The 26,349-nt window shown below is 40.0% G+C and overlaps 1 protein-coding gene across 6 annotated transcripts in view; it reads right to left on the minus strand.

The window, feature by feature from the left end:
- Positions 1-5,630: 5,630 nt before the first annotated feature.
- Positions 5,631-26,349, minus strand: part of DENND4A (DENN domain containing 4A) — a 112,969-nt gene continuing 92,250 nt past the window's right edge. For 3 of the 6 annotated variants that reach the window (XM_045285851.1, XM_045285850.1, XM_045285849.1), the window contains 10 exons: positions 26,167-26,261; positions 24,706-24,881; positions 24,466-24,612; positions 22,406-22,604; positions 22,033-22,287; positions 18,802-18,919; positions 18,682-18,708; positions 18,073-18,241; positions 17,842-17,906; positions 5,631-8,113 (listed from right to left, as the gene is read on the minus strand). In XM_045285851.1, coding sequence (XP_045141786.1) covers positions 7,977-8,113; positions 17,842-17,906; positions 18,073-18,241; positions 18,682-18,708; positions 18,802-18,919; positions 22,033-22,287; positions 22,406-22,604; positions 24,466-24,612; positions 24,706-24,881; positions 26,167-26,261 — 1,388 coding nt within the window. In that variant the 3' untranslated portion in view covers positions 5,631-7,976. The remainder of the gene's footprint in view (positions 8,114-17,841; positions 17,907-18,072; positions 18,242-18,681; positions 18,709-18,801; positions 18,920-22,032; positions 22,288-22,405; positions 22,605-24,465; positions 24,613-24,705; positions 24,882-26,166; positions 26,262-26,349) is intronic. The other 3 variants (XM_004711932.4, XM_004711931.4, XM_030884326.2) reach the window with 1 other exon arrangement.

The following is a 26,349-nucleotide window of genomic DNA, read 5'->3' on the forward strand; positions in this document are numbered from 1 at the left end:
GAGAGGTGGCAGGGGTGAGGATTGGGGGAGGAAGACACAGTCCCTCAGTCAGTCCTCAAATGTTGCTCATCTTCAAGATACAGACCTGGCCCGCACGTCCCCTACTGTCCCTACACTAAGCACATGTGCAGTTGTCGGTCTTCTCTTTTTTTGTTGAAAACATGAGGTTCTGTCTGGCTTGCAGTCACTGAAGGTCCAGTTCGTGGTGACTTGGAGCAGCTAAGGCTACAGGAACAAGGAAGTGCGTGGGTAAATGATCATTCACAGCCTTCTCCAGTACAACGTGTGCTAGTATTTTCTAGCCCAACAGGACATTAGCTCTCACTGTTGCCGATCTAAAATGTGAAATTAACGTTGGAAGCACTCTGAGAAATGGACATCTATGATTTGCCTTTGAATTGGAAGGTGTGGAGATGAGGGGAAAATTACTTGAGGCAATCAAAATATGTACTTATCAGAAAATCCAAGTTAATATTGCTTCCATCAAGTGGTGACATCTTGAAGGATTGATTAGATGTTAAACAGAACTGTCCTTCCCTGCCACATTGTGTGTTCTAACCCGGCAGCGACAGTTCTCACTAGTGAGAATCAGGACTCGTACAGGGAGCCCAAAGGCAAGAGGGCTCAATAGGGTTTGAGATGACAGATGATCCAGTGGGGGCATGCAACCTTTCACGTCAACCTAGTTCAGGTTATAAATCTGGACGTTACTTTTCCTGCATGGCTCATGAGTGACATTACGAAGGAGGAAATCCAAAAGCCCATCGCACAGCGATGGCAAGGTGGGCGAGGGGACGACAGTCTCCCCAGGCAGCTGCTGCGAAGGACTCTTGAGCTTGTCAAGATCGTGTGGCTATCTAAACATGCTCTGTGGAATTCCACGTGCTTTCCAGTACCACGGCTTGCTGCTTTTCCTAGCACGTTAGGGGACTCACTGGAAATGAAAGGGCACACACAGTCATGTCTCTAGCATCGGAGCCGAAGGAGGCCAGGGCATGGCAGTGGGTGGTAAAGTGGGCAGGGGGCTGTGTTCCAAGATTTTCTGGAGAAGATGGGATGAAAAGATCAAGGAATGTTCTCATGAACTTTTTGAAGCCCCCTTGTAGGCTTTAATACAAACGCGAGGCATCTCTTATGGAAGCGGAGACAGATGTGGGTGCTGAAGGGCTAAGGGTGCAGGACTCTGGATCCAAGTTCCAAGCCATAACCCTTCTTTGAAGACTCGCCGGTTCATTTAAGAGGCCTCCATTCCTTGGGAACAATTTTTGCTGTTTCCACACAGCTCAGCGCCTGGAGCTTTCCCTTCACCCACATGGAGGGGCTTATCCTGGTTAGATTTTCTTGGTCAGAACGCTCAACACAAGGCTGATGAAGACGATGGAGCCGAGTTCAAATTCTGTATTCACAGATTAATTGCACTCATTCCTGATGCTGCTGCACAGCCGGGTCCCCACAGGCCATTGCTTATGAACAAGAAGAGAGGACAACGCCGTAGAGGGAGAATGACCCCAGTACCAGCACCCTGGCTGTCAACTGCTCTCTGCAGCCAATTTCAGCCTGTCTTGGGGGGGTGTCCTGCCTTCTCCTGGTATCTGACATTCTTCTCAGGACCAACTGGAAGTGACAGATGGGGAAATGTTCTGTAGTGTTAAAGTGCTGAAAATTCATTTAGCGATTAAAGCCAACTCCACTGGTTTCACGTCCTTTTTTTTTAGTTTGCTGAACTTCTGGCATTTCTTTGTACAAAGGAAGTTCTGATAACTGCACACTCTGACAAGTGCAGGCAGTGAAGGTGGGGTCTTGGTGAATGAGGAGGAAGTCACTGCAGAAGAGGAGATAATCACAGATTGAGGGAAACTTAACATTGAAAAGATCAATGTGTTAGGTTAGGTTTAGAAATAAAAGAATGTATCACAGATTATAAATCTAGTATAACTTGTCAAAATTGTGATGTTTTAGAGGTAAAATATCTTAAAGTATGAAAAGTATTGCTATGATAGGGGTCGGAGCGGAGAACCAAAGCCCAATTGTAGACAATTGAATAATCCCTCACCGAAGGGTCACAAGGAAAGGAGGAAACAGCCAGGGTGCAGTACAGCACTGACGAACACAACGTCCCTCTAGTTCTTTAATGCTTCCTCCCCCCACTATCATGACCCCAGGTCTACTTCACAAATCCGGCTAGACTGGAGCATGTACACTGGTCCAGTTAAGAGCCCTCGACACACGGAATCCAGGACAGATAAACCCTCAGGAACAGTAATGGGAGTAGCGATACCATGAAGTTAGGGGGGAAGGTGGGAGGAGGAGGAAAAGAAGGGGGAATCGGTGTGTAACACTCCCCACCGCCCACCCAAGAGGTTTGAACAACAGAAACATGGGCAAAGGGAGACAGTGGACAGTGTAAGATATGAAAATAATTATTTATAATTTACCAGGGGTCCGCAAGGGTGGGAAAGTGGGGGAGAGAAAAAAAGGAGCTGATACCAAGGGCTCAAGCAGAAAGAAAATGTTATAAAAATGATGATGGCAACATATATATGTGTTTGACACAACTGATATATGGGTTGTTGTAAGAGCTGTAAGAGTCCCCAATAAAATTATTTAGTAAAAAAAAGTATTGCTACAAAATCACAGAAACTTACTAAAAAAAAGATATGAGAAATGTGAAGCAATTTGTCCTTAACATATCCTACCATCTAAACACATCTGTAGGCAGTTTCCAACTCTCTGCCCCTTCCCGAATTCTGCACCTCAAATTACACTATATCAAAACAGCTATTTTGGCTTCCCTGAGGGACTTAAAATTGTTTTTGTTTCAATGTTTTTTGAGTACACAAGAACACTTTCTTCTAACAAAGTAGCATTCTGTGATGCTCACCTTCCCGGCACAATCGCTGAAGACAAAATGGGTGCATAAGCAAATGTGGTGAAGAAAGCAGATGGAGCCCGGCTATCAAAAGATAACAGCGTCTGGGTTCTTAAAGGTTTGAAGGTAAACCAAGGGGCCATCTAGCAGAGAAGCAACAAGTCCACATGGAAGAAGCACACCAGCCTGTGCGAACATGGAGTATCAGGACCAGGTAACAGGCATCAGAAGACCCATACAAACAAAAACATACTGCTGAGAATGAAAGGGGTCAGAGCAGAGACCAAAGCCCATCTGTAGACAACGGGACATCCGCTCACAGAAGGGTCACAGGGAACAGATGAGTCAAACGGCACAGTAAAGCACCGATGAAATACACAATATTCCTCTGGTTCCTTGAGGCTTTCTCACCCCTCCACTATCGTGACCCCAGTGCTGCCTCTCACTTCAGACTAGACCAGAGCATGTACACAGGTACCGATAAGAGATAAGAGCTCACGACACACAGAGTCCAGGAACAGGAATGGGAATAGCAAAACCAGGATAGGGGGAAGGGAGGGAGAAGAGGGGAGGAAGGAGGAACCAATCGAAATGATTGACACATAAGCACACAACCGCCCTCCAGGGGGAAGAACAACAGAAACCATGGGGGAAGGGAGACAGTGGTTAGTGTGAGGTATGAAAACAATAATTTGTAATCTATCAAGGGGTCATGATTGGGGTGGGGGGAGGGAGGGAAAACGAGCTGATACCAAGGGTTCAAGAGAAAGTAACTGTCTAGAAAAGAATGATGGCAACATATGTACAAATAAGCCTGATCCAGTTGATGTATGGATTATGATGAGTTGTAAGAGCCCCCAATAAAATGATCTTTTAATTAAAAACATGTTTTTTGAGTTTTGTGAACAAGAAGTCAGAGTAATATGAGGTTCTGAGGGTTCTATGGTAGATGGGGTAAAGTTTCTCAATAAAAGTCTTAGAGGGCAGCCCTTGCTACCACTCAAAAAATGAGTGGTGAAAAAAAATCTTGGTGCAATTTTCCTGGCCTTTTCCTCACCAATTCCATCTTCAGTTTTCTGAAATTTTCTTCCTAATAAGTATTTATGATCACCCTATATACTTGAAGAATATCTACCAAGATGGCCCCTTTGAACCCCTCCCCCCCCCAAGTCAACCGTAACCTTCCGAGCTGACCCTTCTGCTGTGAATCAAGTGGCCCAACTGGTTCCCTTGCAAGCCACTAATCTGAGACCCCTGCTCTCTGGATCATATTGATAAATCCAAGACTCGTGTATAATTCAGTCTATAAAATTATCTTCATTCACATTGATACTGTTTAAATGACTGATGGAAACCATCAGCTCTGTGAGACAGCTGATCTCCCCACGTCACTTTTTTTCACAGCACAAACCTCTCCCCACTTTTCAGGCATCCTGACAAAACTAAGCCAAGTGTGCCATTGAGAGAGCTTGTCTTCTGCCATCCATGGACCGCAGACATGTTTAAACAATATTTGTCTGGAATAGACCCACGTGTATACGAACTGGGACCTTCGTAGCAATATTATTTTAACTCATATTGAGATGGTCCTCTTGTTTGATGAGCAAAATGATCTTTATAGTTTTGGGCACAAACCCCAAGCCATTCCATTAGCCTAGAAACAACTGTTCCCAGTGGGCAGTTGAATCGGAGACATCCCGCACGACTTCTCCTTTATCCCTTGGAATTCTATTTCCTTGGTGGCTCTGGCAATAGATTTGGCCCAGATTTCTAAAACGTGGAATTCTTCCTAAAATAAAGCGTTAAGATTCCATATAGTGCAAGAACAAAGGGATGGATTCCAATATTTCAGACCTTGATGTGTTTAAATCGTTAACTATATATTTTGAATATTCAATTGCACTTTCATGAAGTCATTTGAAAATGGTTTATCAAATTATAGGCTTAGTCTTTTATGATAGCATCTTCAAAGACTTACCTTAATCTTCTTATCTTTTAAATTTACATATGGTGACAGGAATAGCAGCCTGGATAGGGCTGGTGGCCTTGTGTGTCTGCAAACACCCAGGACCACACCCTTTTTGGCGGAGGGCCCGCGGCAGGAGCAACTTGCAGTGTTCAGGGACAGGTAGCCGTGAAAGCTCGGGAGAAGCCCTCTCCTAAGCTAACTTTCAGGAAGAAATCAGTATGGCGGATGGTAGGAAGAAACCATATACTGAAAATGTGAAGGTAAAGTGGCATGCAGCTGTTGGTGAAAGAGATGTTCAATTATCAAATAAAACTTATCCTGGTAAGCTCACCTAGAAAAATGACACTTTCAGGGACCACTTCCCTGCATCAAAAAGTGGAAGCCTGTATTAGAAACACGAAGAAAATAAGATGGAAGTGTTTCGAGTTGTAGGGAATCCTGGTGCCCAGTTAAGTGCTTACCTGCTAACCAAAAGGTTGTGGGTTTGAACTCAGCAGCAGCTCTGAAGGTGGATGTGGCCCTCTGCTTCTATAAAGTGTGCAGGCTGGAAGCCCCATGGGGCCGTTCTGACCTGTCCTATGGGGATGCTGTGAATCAGAACCAACTGCATGGCAGTGGGCCAGAAAACATATTCCAGAATTGGAGGCACAGGGGAGGACAAAGAAGATCAGATGACGATGAGCTACAAAATTTCCTATCTGGCAATTGAAGGAAGAGCTGAATATTTTACATATGATCTAGGACACAAATGTGTGACATTCAAACAGAAGGGAGGGAGTAATCAACAAAAGATACTAGCACAAAGCATGGTTTATTTCCAACAATTAATACATATAAACAAAACTAAGAGTAAGAAAATAAGAGATAGTAAAAGATCGTATCTCTCCAACACAATTGGCCATGATTCTCCGAAATGTATGGTCAGCAAGTAAAATTGAAGAAAAGTTCATATAGAGCTGTTGTAAAAGATGATTCATATTTTCTTCTGAGCAGGGGTTTCCATTTTATATCCATGTCTTAAGGTTGATTCTTAAAAATAAAATTTATACAAATAATATTCTCGGGGAAATAGGGAAAACCTAATGTTGCTCAAAAGCAGAAACACAATCGGGGTGGAGGGAGCACAGGGGTAAAGATCACATTCGCTACTTTCCCAATGAGAATGAACCATAAAGAATGGGCTTTAAACTCACTCTTCTTCGGTCAGATATTTGGAATCAATAATCTATGACTCCAACAGAACATTCGCAGTACAGAAAAGATAATCAGCAGTGAAAACTGCTTTTATGGGGCAAAGGAAGAGTCCTGTTTGGAAGGATGTTTACTGCCAATGCCAAAAGCTTCTTCACCCACCAAATGTTTCTGTCATCAGAGAGCTTTGCTGTTAAGTTTGCGAAGGTAAGACTCAATTAGAATGTGAACCTGGAAGCAGAGTATGGAAGGGTAAGACTGAAGGGGTATTTATTTACAGAGGGGAGGCAGATACATGTGCATAGCACCGGATTTCTCAAGTAAACAAATTCAGCTCCCAACTAACTGAGCTGACAGTTTTGTGTGTTTTAAGCTTTCTCCATTGTTTCCCAGGGTAGAAAGCTGTGAAATGTTTCAATTTGGTGTGAACTCTACAACTTGACTTTTCTGCATCTCAACTGATTCTAGTCTCAGGACCCAGGACACCCCCCAGTCCAAGTGGCATGTACTCTGTTGGCTTTACACACCTAATTTGGGATCATTCTTTTTCTTCTTTAAAACTGGCTAGACATGTGTAAACATATACGTACACATAATAAAAATCCATCATCCTAACAGCCAAAAGATATATTTCTTCCTGTCAGAATTATCTAAAGAAAGTGACATTAGAAATAATGGGACTAAAAACACATTTTTAGTCTTTTTAATACTCAAGGTGCTTAAACATTAAATTTATTTTCTAATTCCTGGCTACTTCTGGATTTTAGATTCCACAAACTTCAGATTCTGAAGGCTTGTTGAAAAAGCCAAATTCCTCAATATGGGAAATTCTATCTGGCTGTACTTTTAGAGCATACTATTTTCCTACTTTTGAAAAAATATTTTGAATATTTATATATAGTATTAACAGAATACCTCAGTAGGTCATAGTCAGGATAAATATTCTGTAGAACAACTTGTATCATAGCCAACATTTAGATATGAAAATAAGGGTGAAATTTAGGGTAGGGTCAATTGTCTGACATATTTCCAAACATGTAGAGCATTTAAATTTGTTGATATTTGGCTTTGGAAGCTACTTGCCCTGTGAACTGTATGTATATATTAGCCATAGAGGAAAACTGTGAATCATGGTTTTTCGAACCTGAGTTTGCAGACCCGGGACCTCCCTGGCTCTCCTCTCGTAAGGATCAATGAGTCAGTCTGGGCAGTGTGCACGCTCTGCGTTACTGAGTCAGCCGAGGACAATGACATGCAAGCCTAGGGCAGGGCTGACACTAGCAATGGCATTTTTCTTTTAGTCATTCTCCCAAATTAAGAAAAAAGAAAAAATATATTTATAGATAATGACATATATATATATTTGTATATACAGAGATCTGCATTTGGACTAATTACTCCCAATAACAGCAGACCAGGAAAATAAGTACTTATTTTTATACTTGCTATATTAAGTTTAAAAATTAAAAAAATATCAACTTACTATAAACAATTTAAAATATGTATAATACAACATTATGGTGAAAACATTTGACTAGTTAGGAAAATGGGCTACTTTGATCTTATATGTCTGGTTTGGTTCCATACATGATTTTTTCAATCTGTCTCTTTCCAAGAGAAACCACACAACAGCTCGGTTACTTTATGGCAACTAATTTTGTATGGGAGCTTTCTCATAATAAAAATAATTACTTATTACAGGGGAATTAAAGGCTAAAGAAAGAAGAACTGGGAAACAAAGGCGCTCTCTCCACATTCCCATTCTCTTCTTCACGCGCCCTCTACACGCACAAAGCTGTCTGTGTCTTCTGAACCACTGACAAAAGGTGTTTTCAAAACTTGAGGGAAAAAATTTTAGTCTAAAAGTGTTATTTTTATATACCGACTGTACAATACATATTGAACGCACACACACACACACACACACACTCATGCAGACACACATATCTAAAGGTAAGGTTCTCCAAAGGTTCTCCGACATTCCATCACACCAGTGCTTGGTGGTCGATCACAGTTGTGTGTACTCTTGACTTGACTTGGTGTGAGACGATTATATGCCATCTTATATTCTTTATCAAATGCATCTGAAAATAATTCATAAAGAAGATATAAGGTAATTTGTCTGATGCTGCCAACAATCAAATTTATATAATACTATAGAACCACAAAATCAGAGGTCAAGAAAAAATTTCTAGGTCATTTATGCATCACTAAAACACACAAATATCCAAAGTGGAATGGGAAACAGGAACCTTGGCATCTAGAGAATTTTAGAGTTAGATTGCACCGATCAGTGAAACTTAAAAGATTTTAAATGCAAATTTTTACTACTACCAAGTTGGGTTTTTCTATTACTTTGGTGGGAGCACTTTGTTTTTAATATGTCAAAATTAATAAAAATAGTAAATATGAACCATGATATTTTCTATTAGGATGAACAAAAATGTTCATTCCTTCTTCATGGCTGAATAAAATTCCATTATATAGATATATCACATTTTTTATCCATTTGTATACTGACAAAAACTTGGGTTATTTATACCTTTTGCTTTTCAGTCATACTGTTACGAGCAGAAGGAAACTGCTGAGTCATGGTAACTCTAGGTGGGACATTTTGGAGAACTGCCAGTTTTCTCCAGTAGCTGTGCCATTTTACACTTTCATCAGCAATGTGTGAAACTTTATTTTCCCACATTTTACCAACACTTACCCTTTTCCATTAAAAAAAATGTTTTTGAATGGGTATGAAACGATCTCATTGTCACTTTGAGATGCATTTCCCTCGTGCCTACTGGTGGTGAACATCCTTCCACATGCTTACACTGGACACGCACACGCACACACACACACATTCTTTGGGGGAAATTCAGTTGGATTATTTGTTTTCATTGAGTTGTAAAGAGTATTTTATACATTCTGAATCCTAAAGCTTTATCATATATATGATTAGCAGATCTTTTTCAACTTTGTATTTCTTTTCTCTGTATTGACAGTGTCTTTTGATATACATAAAATTTAAATGTCGATGATGTCCATTATAGGACAGTATATCTAAGACACTGCACCCTAATATAAACCCATAAAGGCTTATACCAAATTTTCCCTAAAGGTTTTCTATTTTAGCTGTTATATATAGATCTTTGAGCTATTTTCAGTTGACTTTATATGCATGTACAGTAGGAATCCGAATTCATTCTTTTGTATATGGATTGTTGTCCCAGAAACATTTATTGGGGGTTGGGGGGAGCTTATTTCCACCATGAAATGGTCTTGGCATCCTTGTCAAAATTACTTAGCCATAGATTTATGAGTCCATTTCTAGACTTTCAGTTTTTCCCCACTGACCTGTATGTTTATTGCAAGCCAGTGATACTATTTTTATTAGCTTTATAAGAGATCGTGAAATACAAATGTCTGAATCCTCGAGCTTTGTTCTTCTTTTTCAAGATTGCTTTGGCTGTTCTGGGCTCCTTGTGACTCCGTATGAATTTTAGTTCTCCTCCCCCAATTAAAACCTAAAGTTTGTCCATTTCTATAAAACAAACAAAATACACTTGGGATTTTTATAAAGACTGCTTTCAATCTGTAGAGCAACTTGGTAGCTATTGCCATATTAAAAAGAGTAAGTCTTCCAATCCATGAATATGGGATATCATTCTATTATTTAGGTCTTAATGAATTTCTCAAAAATATTTTCTAGCTTTCATTGTACAAATCTTGAACATCTTTGGTTTAATTTATTCCTAAGTGTTTTATTCTTTTTGATATTCCTGTAAAATTGAATTTTTTAAAACTTTATTTACCCTAATAGTTACATACATATATAAATTATATGAAAAAAATTAAAAAATTATCTGAGCATGTCATCTATGAATAATCTCTCAATTTGATGCCTTTTTTTCTCCCTGTATACATCCTTGCCCCCGCCCATAACTGACTGTACAGAATATTATATGATAGGTTGACATTTGCTTCTCCAGACATGAGATCTTAGCAGCTGTGAATCTATTTATGTTACTTTCACAGCTGGAGGTTTTTTGCGGCATTAACTAGAAGTGTATGATAGGTAAAGCAACGATGCTCGATGTGGTCAGTCAGTACACAATTATTCTACCTGTGAGAGTATAAGGGTTGAAATATTTCTTAATACCAGTGAACTGGCCTTGAGAATCAATTTCTGGACCTGCCATGGTTTCGATCTTGCCAAAGCCACAAATCCCACAGTCTGCTTCTCTCAACATCCAGTCTCCCGCCTTTACTTCTGTCCGGCCCAGTGTCTCTGCCCGTGCCTCCCACTGCTGAACAGAAGGGCGAGAGAGCACGTCCTTGCCTCTTCTTCCTTCTTCTTTGCTGGCCGCAGGGAGAAAGTTTCGGCTTCTTACTGTTTGGTAAGATGTTAGTTTTACGTGTTTCATGAACTCTCTTTTTAATTAGGTATGGATTTTTCATAAAGGGCCTTTATTATTTCGAGTCCTAGCTTTTTGAATGATTGTTTTTTATCACAAAATAGTGTTAAATTTTGCCAAGTGTTTTTCTGTGTATAGTGAGATGCTTATGTGGGCTTTGTCCTTTATTAATATGGTGTCATATTGATGTAGTATATTAATCACTCTCATATTCCTGGGATAAATCCCACTTGTCATGGTATATAATCCTTTGTATATGAGGGGGTAACTCCCTGCAAACCGGAATTTTTTTCAAAGCTATGTACTAAAATATTTTTACAAAACAACAGTTATCACTGTCAAAGTACTCTCCATTACACTTGATACATGTATCAAATCTGCGCTTCCATTCTTGGAAACATTTTTCAAACTCAACTGTTTGGATGGCTGACAGCACCTCCCTCGTTTTTTTCTTCACCTCTTCTATGTCTGTCAAATTGCTGCTCTGCTTCAGTCACGGAAACAAAAAGATGTTGCAGGGAGCAAGGTCAGGTGAATAAGCTGTGTGGGGTGCACTGAGATGGCTGTGAGCAGGCGCACTGTCATGGTGGGAAAACCAGTCCCCGTCTGCCACAAGTTAGCCCCTGTCAGAATCTTTGATCACCAGTCTGACCAGGTGGGACACTCTATGAAAGCTGACATTTTCGTCCCTTCAGGAAGTTGGTGAACATTCAGAATGAGGTTTGTCATCAATCAACATTTCACCTTTTCTGAAATGAGAAAACCACTTGAGTCTTTCCCATAGTGCTGTCCTTGTAAGCTGTGTTCAACATCACAACATTCTGCAGCATTTTTTCCTGAGCAGGAAACAAACTTTCACAGCTACACACTGTTCTCTTAAATCGGTCATCACAAAAAATGAGGTTAGAGAGAAACAGCTTTTAAGAAAAAAATTCTCTGTGACCAGACGGACCTTCCCAGGCAACACCACCCACTCAGAGCGAGTTGCTGGATGCTTGCCTCGCAGGAAAATGCGTCCTGCGAATGCTCCCCCCGGCACCATTCAATTCCGTTTTCTTGTACCTCCGTGTATGTTGCTGCTTTTAGTTTGCTAGTACTTTGTTGTGCTCCTCACATTCAAGAGCAGTGGTTTATTGTTTTCTTGTGATGTCTTTCTTTAGTTTCCATATTAGGGTAATGCTGGCCTAATAGAATGGGTTAAAAAGTGTTCCTTTATCTTCTTTTGGGGGGGAAGGGTTTATGAGGGAGTGATATTAATCTTTGCCAATGAAGAATATCTTGTTCTGGACTTTTGTGTGAAGCTTTAAAAATAATAGTTTTATTGACATATCTTACACAATCCAATATATCGATTTACATACAATTCTGTTGTTCAATCCCATGGACTGGAGTTATACAGTCATCAATGCTATCAGATCTCCATTCCCACCCCACCCCCTCCTGCCACTTCCCATTACCTCAGGGAAGCATTACTCCTGTTACTGTTTTTGCAGGGCTCTCTATCTTGTATCTTGACTTTCATGTACTGAACAATCTTAAATAAACAAATGAACATATGCAAATCTAACATGATTAATGAGCTAAAACAAATAACAGCCTTAATCTTAAGGGAAGAAAATATTAAAGAACTAGTGGATAATTATGTGGTTCATCTCCATAACACACCCTGGGTTTATCATCCTTTTCGTGTGGCCCTTCTGAGAGGGACTGTCCAATTACCTTGCAGGTGAGTTTTGGGTCTCTACTGCATCCACGCCGCTCATATCAAGTTGGTTACGTGAACTTCTGATACCTTTTCCCATTGACAGCTCATGACCACACAAGCTGGTGTGCCTCTTCTATGCGGGCTTTGTTGCTTCCCTGCTAGATCGCTGCTTGTTTATTTACAAGTTTTTAAGACCCCAGATGGTATATCTTTTGATAGCTGGACACCATCCGCTTTCTTCACCACGTTTGTTTATGCACCCGCTTTGCCTTCAGTGACTGTGTCAGGAAGGTGCGTCTCAGACAATGCCACGTTGTTATAACAAGCCGTCCATGCTCAGGCAGGATTGAAGAAGACGCCCACAGTCCATCTGCTCCGACGGAGGCTTTGCTGGCAAAGTCCCACTGCTCAGGCTCTTTCTTCTCGGGTCACGTTCAGCCATCTGTCTTCTAAACATCTGTTCGTCTCTTTTAGATGATCTGACTTGTTGGCATACAATGAATGATTCTATTGGCTTATGGTCCAGTTTATTTTGTTAATCAATAATAATGTCCCCTCGTTCATCCCTGATCCTAGTAATTTCAGTCAGTCACAGTCATGCTAAAGGTTTGTCAGTCTTTTCAAAGAACCAGCTTTTTGTTTATTGGTTTCTTAACTGGCCTAATCTCTTTTATTTCCTTGCTTCCGCTTTGTCTTGAGTTTAGCGTCTTATACAGTTGAAGGTTAAGGAATAGATGTGAAGGTTTTCTTCTTCTGTAATTCAGAAGAATACAAGAAATGAGGGATATCAATGCTGATGTCAGATGGATCTTAGATGAAAACTGAGAATACCAGAAAAATATTTACTTGTTTTCCATTGATTATACAAAGGCATAACAAACTATGGTGATGAATGGGAATTCAAGAACACATAATTGTGCTCATGCAGAACCTGGACATAGACCAAGAGACAGGTGATTAAATAGAACATGGGTATGTTGCATGGTGTCAAATCAGGAAAGATGTGTGCCAAGGTCAGATTCTTTCACCATAATTTTTCAATCTGTATGCTGAACAAATAATCTGAGAAATGAGATTATGTGAAGAACAGAGCATTGGGATTAGAGGGCACAACTTTGCTTGTGAAAGCCAAGGAGGTTTAATGGACTTACAGATAAAGACTGAAGACTATATCTTGTATTATGGATTATAAATTAATGTACAGAAAACAGAAATTCCCACTTCTCACAATGGGACTAATACAAAACATCATGATAAATGGAGAAAAGATTGAGGTTGCCAAAGTTTTAATTTTATTTGGATTCTAGTAAGCAATCATGGAAATAGCTGTCAAAATAAATCAAACAGCGTATGGCATTGGGCAAATCTGCTGCACAAGACCTTTTTAAAGTGCTAAAGAGCAAAGATGTCACTTTGAAGACTAACATATGGCAGATCCAAGCTATGGTATTTTTTTCTCCCCGCCCCTTTCACTATGGTATTTTTTAATTGCTTCATGTGCATGTAGAAGTTGGACAGGAAATTAGGAACACTGGAGAGGAGTTCATTCGCTTGGAATCAGGGTGGTGGTGAAGAATATTGAAAGCACCAGGAACCGCCAGAAGAACAAAAAAACTGACTTGGAAGAAGCATAGCTTGAATGTTCTTAGAATCAAGATGGCAAAACTTCCCTGCGTGTACTTGGGACACGCCACCAGGAGGTACCAGAAATACCACGGATTCCTGGAAAAGGGCATCCTGCTTGACAGAGAGGTCAGTGAAAATGAGGACGATGTTCAGTCAGATGGCTGACACGGTGTCTGCAGCAATGGGTTCCAATTGTGAGGATGCTGGAGGACTGAGCAGTGCTTTGTTCTGTTGTACACGAGGTGACGATGAGTCCGAGCAGACTGGGCAACACCTGACAACAACTTACTCGGTTGCAGATATTCACTTCCCTCTGAACACTACTTTCACTGCATCCTGTAGGTTTTGGGATGCTGTATTTATTTTCAATCATCTTAAAGTATTTTCTTCATCTCATTGGTTAGGAGTATATTGTTTAATTTCCACATATTTGTGAGTTTCTCATATTTCCTTCTATTATTTAAAAATTCATTCATTGTAGCTGAAGGACATACTTTGTATGCATTGAACTTTCATTAAGTTTATTGAGAGATGTTTTTATGGCCTGTTGTATGGGCTGTCCTGGAGTATGTTCCATGCACACTGAAGAAGAATATGCATTCTGTTGTTGGATGGAGTGCTCTATAGATGTTTGTTAGCTCTAACTGGCATATAGTGCTGTAGTGTGGGTCAAGTCTTCCAGTCTTTCTAATATTCTGTCTAGCTGGTCCTAGCCATTATTGCAAGTAAGCTCCTGCCATCTCCAACCACTATTATTTAATTGCTTATTTCTCTTTAGTTTTGTCAGTTTTACTCAATGTATTTTGGGGCTGTACTGCTAAGTATATGGATGTTTACAATTGTTATATCCTCTTAGCAGATTTAAGAAGTCATTCTGCCAATAGCTGCCTTTTAAACAGAGAGTTTAATCCATTTACACTTAATAACATTCCTCAAAGATAGGGTTTTTATCTGTCATTTGCAGTTTATTTTATATGTGCTTTATGCTTCCTTGTTCCTTAATTTCTTCATTATTGCCCTATTGGTTTTAACTAGAGTTTTTTAGTATGCCACTCTAATTCCTTCAAAGTGTTGTTTCTCTTACTATACATTTTTTATTCCTTGATATTCTTGCATGATTAATTTTCCAGGTTAACATTCAAATCATTTTCTCAAATCATCACCAGTGTTTTACAACCATTCAAGTACAAAAAACCATCACAACATTCTGCTCAGTCTCCTGGCTTTAATTTAAATCCATTCATTTTTACCTTCTGTTTAATGGGAAGGACAGCTCACATATTATGTTTTTCAGACAGAATTATAAGTTAAACACAACTATCTTTCCTTTAACCTTCTATTACTTTATTCCATCACCAGTTTAATGTTAATTCTGAGTCTAGTGTTCCTGAATTATACTTTTCTGATATATTTAGCACCTTTTATATATAAATAAGAACCTCTACCTAGCTTGGATTTATAGCTAAATTTTAATGCAAGTTAATTTCCCGTTCTTATTTTCTCCTTCTAACTAAATTAGCCTCCTTAACCTTTAAATGTTTGTTTTGATTAAAACATCACATATATATATAATAATTCTATTCTCTAAGATGCTTGCCATTTCACTGTTCATACCTTTGCTGCCAAATGCTTACACACTCTCTCTTGGGCTTAAAGGTTAACAGTTCCCAGTGGACAAGTCACCTGTGGTCAGATGGCATTTTGGGATATCCAGCTAGGGACGGCTACTTGTAGATTTCTCCTTTACTCAGTAACTCTCCCAAACCTCAGTAAACTTGTTGGGAAGCAAAATATACAAAGAGAGCCCTAGCTTTCTATTCATGATCCCTGTGGGCCGAGTAACCCAAAGCACTGCATATGATAGTTGTATACATCATCCTACTAACTGATACCACTAATCAATGGTTGTAGCCAATGTCACAGGCACTTTAAAAGCCATTGCAAGTGTTGATGTTAGATTTGTTTTTGTTGTTGTTAAGACCAATACATAATCACCTAATAGAAAATTGTCTGTTCCAGATTCTTTCACTGACTGGTAGGTCAGCTTGGGTAAGATTACCCCTCAAGTTATACACTACTCAAGTCAGATGAATTATATTTACTATCAGAAACCTATCCACAATACTATTAATCTCAAACAGAAGGCCAAATCATGTTCAAAACCAAATCTTCCACCAATTTTCTTTTTTCCTATTAAGAGTTATTTCTATACTTCCTCAGGACAGAAAGAGAAAACTTAAGTGAGGCCAAACATGGTAACATAACTGAAAGGAATTGATTAACTAAAAAGTTTAGCATCTTCTAACATATTTTGCTACTTTAAATTCTTTCTGAAAGAAGCTTAAGGACATTAATAATATAATGTGATATCTAAAAGCACAGGATCTGAACTTAAGACTGCTTGGGTCTATTACCTTCTGTGAAACCTTAGATTAAGCCACTGAACTTTTCAAATCCTCAGTCTCCTAAATATTGAGTGGATAACAGTACCTATCTTATTGGACTTCTTGGGGGAAATTATATGAAGTAGTACTTACAACGTATTATTTCAGTATAAAGAAGAGAGTAAACCCTCAAAAATACTCCCTATGTTATTTTCCTATTATTATTCACTACTACTTGCTGTTGTTATTAGTTGCCAACAAGCTGACTTGATTCATGGCGTTCTTATGTATACTGCCTGATATGAAATGTTGCCAGGACTGTGCTACCTTTGTGATAGTTGGTATGTTTAAATACACTCATGTAGCTGTTATGTCAAGCCACTGAAACTTTCCCTGGATTGGGTTGGCTCTGTACCGAACAGTGTGCCCTTTTCTAACCACTGCTTTTTCCTGATGACGACTCCAAAGTGAGCGAGCTGAAGACGCATCACTCTTGTTTCTAAGGGGTATTCTGGTTGTTATACTTCTCCTAAGATTGATATATTCATTCTCTTATCCAAGCACGAATCAAGCCGGACCCTACCTAGCTTCCAAGATCAGATAAGTTCCGGTATGTTCAGGGTGGTATGATCTTAGAAGGATCTGTTCATTCTTTAGACAGTCCACTCAATATTCAATAATGTAGACAGTATATTCAATATTCTTTGCCCAAACCATATGTGATAGGTAAGTTTATTGTGCCAACCTGGCCAATAGGAACATGTGGGATTAATAAGGTCACAGTTTGATTGGAGGGCAAAGAGATAAATTCCTCGGCAAAGCCCGCCCCTCTCTCTCTTGCTCTCTGGTGATCAGACCAGCATGCAGTTGCTTTAGCTAGTTCTCTGCCTCAACTTGTGAGCTATCCTACCTGTGGGACAGCCAACCGGTGGATCGTGTCACTAGAGCTTGAGGTTCCTTTGAGACCTGCTTCGCCATGCTGCTGGTGTGTATATTGCTTGAGCTTGAGGCTGGTGGATCCTGTTGTCTTGCATTGCTTGAGTTCAATATCCTATCTGGGTCTGCTTAGCTAAGCTCCTGAGCTGCTGACTGTTGGTGACCCACCCTGCTGTTTGCTGCCTGTGGGCAGACTTCCTGCATTGCCCAAGGGAAGACTCAGCTGTCTGCTTCCTTGACCTTGGCCCTGGCAGCCATGTGAGTTGAAGGACTTCCAATATATTAACTGTTCCACAGAAGTGAGTTGAACTGAGCCCTCTGTACTGCTGTGTGGACTAAATAGTTGTTATATTCCTTCGTCCTGTATAAATCTATCCATATATACATATATGGATACACACACACACAGACACACACACACACACACACAGACACACACACACACACATATAAACTGCCCTGGTTTGCTTCTCTAGAGAACCCTGCCTAACACACCATAATTCAAATGCACTGATTCTCTTTCTATTTCTCTTTTATCACTGCACAACTTTCACATACATGATGAAACATACATATGATTATTACTACCATAACCAAAGTATCAATGTACTATTTATATTAGATAAAATATCAAAGTAATATTCTTTTAAAAATTAATATTGTATAATCATAAAGTAAGACTACCAATATAAAAACACTTTACATATGATACCACAGTACATATACATGATATATTATATAACATGTTGAATTACCTATATCAATGTTTTCTCTTCCTAGGGCCACAAGTGAGAGAAACAGTATTTCTCTGTATAAACTCCTGGGCAGAGAAAGAGGTAGGGGAAATATTAGCATCCAGAAAGTCCATAGTTTTTCCTATAACATTGGTTATGCTAATATAAGCATGGGTTATTCTACCACATTGCTAAACAAACAGTATGAATCAACTTACAGGAACAATATATTCATTAAAGAGAATGACTTACCTCTGTCTTTTAAAATGTGGACATTTTTTCAGTGTCTCTAAAATCTGACTCATTGGTCCATAGACATCATTCCTTTTAATGCTTTTTACCATACTTTTCAATAGTTCTTGGTTAAATGAGTTACCTTGGTTACCTTTCTGCAATAAATGGACCACTGGATATTTTTGGGCTGCAAAAGAATGAAAGTACAGATAAAGGACAATGCTCTGTGTACATCGGAGAAAGAAAATAAGCAGCAACTGATAGCTATGGAAAAAATAACAGAGCATCAAAATAAATGAAGGATAATAAAGAAAGGAACAGAAGCCTAAGAATGAAAAAGAATAAAAAACAGGAAAAATAGGACAGCTACTGTGACAAAAACAGGAGTACAGCTCTTTGTGTTCTTAAGTAGATAATAACTGAAATATTACTTTTCTTAATACAGCCTTGAAGGAGATTCTAAATCAACAGCCTGGAATGGAAATAACACATAAATAAAAAGAAGAAACTCGGCAAGCAGTGTGCTGGATCCCTGGACAACATGACCCTCTAGCACACCCACAGCACACCTCCCAAGAGCAGAAGCCTTTCAGAAGCAGCACTCAAAACATCAAGCTTAGCACTCACTCTCAAACAAAAGAGGGCGATGTTGACCTGTAAGACAAAAAGCAGTGGAAGATGAGAGTCCGTTCTCCATTAGGGGAAGCTCCTCACAGCAGGGAGTGAGGGTGCTAGGAAGGCACTTACTGTGGGCATTCCAGAGGATGTACAAGGGTTGTCCTGGATCTTGATGCAACTTCATATTGTCCCATAACATTTGTATTAAAACGTATTTACTATCTTCAGACATACAGTGGCGAGGAATCTGTGTTGTCGAAAAAACATTCAGGAATAATCCTTACATGATAATTTTTTGTAAATAATGTAAAGGCTTTGTAAAGATATATGCACGCAAAAGAAAACATAAAATGACTGATTTGTACGCATTTTGTTATTTCCAAAGGAAAGATGTACTGAATTGAGAAGTTCATGACCTCAGAAGCAGCATCAGTCTAAGATTAACCAAGTACTGAGGTCAGTGAGAATGGGTGCTGGGAAAGACTAATCCTGCTCTGCTCACTAAAAGATGAGCTCAGGGGTCTCATTCTGTATGAGCCCCAGTGGCAGTGGCAGGTAAGCACTGGACTGCTAATTGCAAGGTTGGTGGTACGATGCCACCAGCTGCCCTTCGGGAGAAAGATAGGGTCTCTGCTCCCATAAAGACTCACAGCCTCAGGAAACTCAGAGGGACTCACTGTGAGTGAGGGTTCGGTACTGAGCTCAGACCCTGGCCCAGAAAACCCTGACTAAGTTCACCTCTTGAGCACTCACTTATCATGTCCTGAAATCCAAAGCACAGCACAATAATTGACATGAAGGACAAGAAGGGAGAAGGCAAAGTTCCTAAACATACCATATATACTCACTTATGAGCCGAATTTCCCAGCATAATTTTAATGCAGTTTTTGTGGTAAAATTAGGTGCCTCGGCTGATATTTAGGTTGGCTTATACTCCAGTATATATGGTAAATGTTTTGCAATTTAATGGTTGTGATAGCACATAGAAAACTAAAAATACTCCCACAGACTAAAATATTACAAATACAAATTAGCACATAACAAACTAATTGTCTAACTTAATTAAACACACTCAGAAGAAAAGGATGGAGAGAATAGTGGAACATAGCTGTAATATGAATTATAGATACCCTTCTCAAACAGCATTAGGCTTGTGTTAAAAGGTGTACAAAACATTTAAATACATATGTTTGCTTCACTGCCAGTTTATTCTTGGGACTATAAAAAAAATCAAACTTCCCCTCTCCGGAAGAATGATTTATAGAGGACAGCACTGAAGATATAACCCTGGGAGAGTGGCAGGTCTGCCCAGACCACCACAGGGGAGCAAACTAAGAGGGGAAAAAGGGAGGGAAGGGGAGAGAGAGAGAGAGACAGAGAGAGACAGAGAACACAAACCAGCATCCTGGCCCACCAAGCCTCAAGGACAACATTCCTGCTCGCAGCAGCCAATGCACAGAAGGACTGTAGGGTTTGCTCCACCAGGAGATACAGAGACACAATGTCTCCTCCCTGACCCACAGCGCTACAGAGGACAGCATTGGAGACACAGTGGAGGAATTGTGCCCACTCTGACACACACCCTCCCCCCCCAATCCCCCCTCCCACACTGGGAAGAAACACTAAGGGAGCACAACAGAGCAACAAGGGGAGCAAAGCAACAAAATCTTGAGGAATCCTGAAAACAGAGTTCTGACTTGGGGGGCAAGGCTGGGCACCTCCTCAGACCTGATCAGGAAACATTCATAAGGTCAGGAGACAAATCTGGAACTATCTATAGGCTCCCCCCACCCCCATATCTATATAAGATAGGCAGGATTGTTTACAATCCCGAAGAGAAAACAACAGTTGGGGAGGAGGCGGTGGGGGAAAGGGAAGGGGAAGCCAACAAACCAAGGGACAAGGGAACAACAAGAGATCTAAAATTGATGGCAAGGAGGGCATAGAATGCTGGGGGGTTTGATCAAGTGCAATGTAGCCGAGAGGAATTACTGAGAGCTGAATAAAGGTCGAACATGATAGTGGGACAGGAGCAAAGTAAAAGGAAATAGAGGAACAAACTTGGAGGCAAAAGACATTTATAGAGATACAAATATTGGCATGTATATATATAAATATATTAATATGTAATGATAAGGATGTAGGTCTATGTACATATATTTATATGTTTAGTATTAAGGTAGCAGATGGACATTGGGCCTCGACTCAAGTTCCCGTCAATGCAAGACACTTTGTTCTAATAACCTGGCATTCTGTGATGCTCACCTTCCCTACATAATCGCCAAAGACAAAACGGGTGCATAAGCAAATGTGGTGAAGAAAGCTGATGGTGTCCAGCTATTACAAGATATAACATGTGGGGCCTTAAAGGCTTGACGTTAAATAAGCGGCCATCTAGCAGGGAAACAACCAAGCAACATGGAAGAAGCACATCAGTCTGTGTGAACACGAGGTATCAATGGGACCAGGTATCAGGCACCAGAAGACACAAAACAACCATATCAATGCAAACGAAGGGGGTCAGACTGGAAACCCAAAGTCCATCTGTAGACAACTGGACATGCCCTCACAGAAGGGTCATAAGGAAGAGACGAAGCCAGCCAGGGTGCAGTCTAGCACTGAGGAAACACACAACATTCCTCTAGTTCTTTAATGTGCCCCCACCCTAACTGACTATCATGACCCCAGTTCTATCTTACAAATTTGACTAGACCGGAGCATGTGCACTGGTACAGATATGAGCTCTCAACCCATAGCTTCCAGGCCAGATAAAACCCTCAGGAACAGTAATGGGAGTAGTGATACTATGAGGGTAGGGGCAGGTGGGGGGAGAAAGAGGGAACTGATCACAACAATCAATGTACAACTCTCCCCCACTCCACCAAGGGGAATGAACAACAGAAACGAGGGTGAAGGGAGCCAGTAGACGGTGTAAGATATGAAAATAATAATAATTTATCATTTATCAAGGGTTCACGAGGGTGGGGAGGGAGGGAAAATAAAGAAACTGATACCAAGGGCTCAAGTAGAAAGAAAATGTTTTGAAAATGATGATGGCAACAAATGTACAAATGTGACTGATATAACTGATATATGGATTGTTATAAGTGAAGAGTCCCCAATAAAATGATTTATATTAAAAAAATCAAACTCAAATTTCCAGTTTCTAAATTTTAGCAGGAGGCTAACAACATACCTTTGTCTTACTAACATACTGCATGAGGGATGCAACTGTGAATGCAGCTAAAGCAATTCTATCGATCTAATCATCCAGCTACTAAAAACAGATATAACATGAAAACAAATGATTAGGCATGATGCTAGCATTACAAAGCGAAAAGTTAATATTTCCGCTCATACCTTAGAATACTTGTTGCAGTGCTCAGAAGAAAGAATTAATCCAGGTAAGTTACTGGGCAGGTCAAGACGTCTAAAATACCACACCAGATTCCAAAAAACAATTGGATGATGGTCCACAAAGTCCGCCACTGTTATTGCATGATCGCCTTCATTTTCCAATAAGCTTTCCAGTTCCTTCCAGACCACTAAAGGACTAAGGTATGGAACAGTAATAGGTTCTGGACTTGGCAGGTGCCATTCTAATCCTAAAGTATCCTGTTGAATAGATGAAATCCACAAATGGAAAAATGTCAGACTCACGATACTCTAGCATTTTCTACAATTCCTGTCAATGTTTTCCACAGTAAGAAGTCCAAGTTAAAAACAAACATACCGTAGCTCCGTGTAAAGTGGCTGGCAGGCTGCCTGTTGGAACGAGCTGCTCTCCTCCAGTGTCTTCCTTATCCAAGGGGCCACAAGCACTAATACTCCTGGCCATCGGAAATACTGGACACTTTGACATGGCTGGTTTTGATCTATCGGGAGGGATCTGAACACTTCGAGCACTTGACTTTTCCGGCAGTTTATATTTGCTTGGATATTGAAAAAAAGAAGCATATTAATGTCTGAATTCACTTTACTTCGTCTTAAGAACCATATTTCCCTTTAGAATAAGAGCGAGACAGCAATGTACATCAAAGGACGGGTGCTGCTTCGGCTTTGGAGCAGACACAGGGTGCACTTTAAAACAGTGTCTTTTTCAGCCAATGAACAATCAAGATCCATTCGTCTATTCAAAACACGTAGTAGACAAGTTTGGTGCAATAGGACCCACACTAAGCCCTGGGAATAGAAAGTAGAAAAAAATATCTATCTATTCCTTCAGGATACTGAGACAAACAGCTAAGAAAAAAGATGGCTACAACAGAGCTAGGATGAAAGAATGTGTACACACAGAATTCTAGCTCTGCTGAAGCCTTCCAGATCAAACAGGGCATGTTACTCGTGGGTACTAAGTAGGAATCTTCTTTTGCACATGCAGCTATTGCCATGTCGTCTACAAAATATAATTGATATCTGCCATTGTTTTAAGTACAGATTTACTTATGTTAAACTTACAGTAAAGGCCTTACCCCTTTTGACTGAATTACTTTCTGCCTTAATTTTTTGGTTGTTGTTGATATTGTTTTCAGTTATGGAAGGCATGCTGAAGTATTTTTGAGGTAGCATGGATTTTGATACAATTATGTAGGACACAAAGAATGAGTCCTGGTGGAAGGGTTGGTTATGACTTTGGCAGTTAACCATAAGGTCAACAGTTCAAACTCATCAGCTGTCCCAAGGTAGCAAGATAAAGCTTGTTGCTTCCATAAACATTGCAGCTCTGGAACTCCAGAGAGCAGTTCTACTCTGTCCTACAGGGTCACGAGTGGGATGCGACTGGGTAGTGAACTTGGTTTTGGATGTACGACACATATATCCCCAGTGACCTCTGCTGGGGTGAAGCCTGTTTCTTCAGATTCACACAGCTTATACAGGTGCCTCCCTGCAAGCTGACACCAGGTACTACAACTCGAATAACAGCTTCCCAAGACACACTAGCGGCTGAAAATGGTGGGTAATATATGCCCCAGGGGTCACAAACTGTTAAAAAGCCTGGTGACACAGTGGTTAAAGTGCTCAAGTGCCAGCTGATGGCTGGAAGTTCACACCCATCATCTGCTTGGTGGGAGAAAGATCTGCAAGTCTGTTTTTTTAAAGATTTACAGCCTAGGAGATCCTGAGGACATTCTACCCTGTCCCATAGGGTAGACTATGGTTATATTGAGCTGGACGAGCTGCACTGTTTAGTATACGCTTTAGTTTACTTTTACAGCTTCTGCATCTGCGCTACATGCTTTCTCCGATGACGAAGCAGTCTAGGGAGACTAGTAAGCATTCGAGCAGAAGTCAGTGCTGACTTACGAGCAGAGTAAGATAAGAACACTAAAAACTTTAAGTGTTCTACAAAATATTTACCTTCAAAATAATAGCAAATATTATTACATAATTATACAGTTTAAACTCTGGGGATTCCTAAAACATAAACGTTTTATTTAAGGATTTAGTTTAGCCAACTGCATTAATATTGTTTTAATTAAGAGTATAAATTCAAGGTTAAAAAACAGCAACAAATCAAAGTGCCATTGAGTCAATTACAACTCAGAGGCGCTCCAGGACCCAGCAGCACTGCTGCCTTGGGTTCTCACGGCTGTAAGCCCCTTTGGGACGGTGCTGGTAGCCTCATCTCCCTTCTACAGAGTGAATGGTGGTTTCAAATGGCTGATCCTCAAGATAGAAGCCCAGTACTCCTTGAATTTAAGATTAGAATCATTCTATTTTTGAAAGTCAAACCTTAAGTAGCTAAATTTTCTGTTATGGTTAAAATGGATAATTCAAGATAATTATAATTACCGATTTAAAGCAAAGTTCCCTTGGATAGAGATAACAGACGTTTCCAGACCAGAAGCTGAAGCTGAAATGCAAGACTGGTTGGTCGGATTTGAAGAGGAAGATGGAAAATACAGATTTTCTGAGGATGGACTTGACTTCAAAAAGTACCTGTCATGTGAATCAAAGCAGCTTTTTAAGAAAACAGATGTTCCAGGAAACACGATCCGTGCACATGCAGAAAAACAAAGCATCAATGGTTACCTTCCAGGTCGTCGCAAATCTCTTATTTCAACATTCAGAAAGGGCAGGAAAAGACTGCCACAGAAGGGGCAGGTAGTGTTGAGATTCGACTCCTCCGCGGTCCAGCCGGCCATGATCTCCTCATCGTGGACGAGGCAGTCACACGTCCGACAGCGAGAGCAGCTGGAGATGAGAACCTGCGGGCGGACAGGGAGGGGGGGGCAGTACGCATTGTGAACGAAACGTTTTTCAAGGAACAAACCGATTGGAAAACTAAAACGCTGAAGGAATCCTACGTTAAAAACCAAAAATGGAAAACACAGTGCATTGTATATCCATGTCTCACAATTTCAGCTAAATCTATTCTAAAATTCATGACTGAAAGGGAAACTTTTATTTCAGGAAGCATTTCTTCCATTGCAAACTGATGGAAAAGTAAGCTCGGGCGTTCATGTGTTGCTAATTCCCATACAGGAGAGCTGAAAATGCACCGGTGCTCCTCAGAGGGTGGTGCCTAACCAGTGCTGGTCCACAAGCAGCTTTTCACGAGCTTGTGATTAGATGAGCAAGGACGATGAGAAGAGGACTGAGAAATGTCTGGAATAATTCAGCGTTGCTGCAACATCTACACGTGTTTAACGCATTTTTACAAAAGTATCTGCCATGACAAATTGGAAATTAAAAAGAATGAAAGAAAAGAAAAAACCCCTGGTCTGTCACTGTGCGTGGTTTGAGAAGCAGTGCTGTAGATAACTGTCGACACAATGACCATTTTAATAGAATACAAGCTACTACTGAAGCCACCAAGGACTTTGTAAACGGCATCAGCGCTCATTTATTTTTTAGCTCTAAGCACATTAATATTTTCCAGATTTGTCCAGTTTAGCATGAAATAGCAATAACATTTATAAATACATTAGGAAGCAATTTATTCCCTAGGAAAATTGGAATAAAAATTGTAGAGCACAGCTGTTTTATGGTGAGAGCATGGATAGGAGTTACCAGCAAAGATCTCTATCAAAATGACATAAAGAATGAAAAACACAAATTAACTTCTTCCAAAACTATAACCACTCCTTTCAATCTCACCAAGAAAAATGTGCTTGCATATTAAAATGACTGTTAAGTGTTTAAGCTGTAAAATAAAAATTCAAAGAGAGCATATTTAAAACAAGGGATACATATACATGCTGAAACCGAGTTTCTATGTTGACAATGTCTCAAAGTTAGCATGAAACTGTTCTGACTAAGATACAGTAGCATGTCTTTAATAACCTGAAATACCAGTTATGCAAAAAACTGGATTTTAAATTTGTTTAGATGTGACATATATTCTGAAGATTTTAGACATTCATTATCATACATGGAATAAAGCACCATCAGTTTAAGAATTGCTAAATATATAATTTAACCTTTATTACTGCCTGCTATCACAAATTTTCTAAAACAGTACACAAAGATGCTTTCTGAGTAAAACTGTACCTCCATTGCATAGTTCTGGAAGATATTTGTATTACTTGTGTTGCAGGAAGATGCCACTTCTGATTTCCCAGGCAAGGCAAACTTTGACAGGGATTCTGTTTATTATGAAAAACAAAGAGCAAGCAAGATATGACAAAATAACAATTTATAAACTATCAAGGGCTCATGAGGGAGGGGGGAGCG

This window comes from Echinops telfairi, unplaced genomic scaffold, assembly GCF_000313985.2.
Source record: "Echinops telfairi isolate 266 unplaced genomic scaffold, ASM31398v2 ScPeMD7_7475;HRSCAF=8513, whole genome shotgun sequence".
NCBI lineage: Eukaryota > Metazoa > Chordata > Mammalia > Afrosoricida > Tenrecidae > Echinops > Echinops telfairi.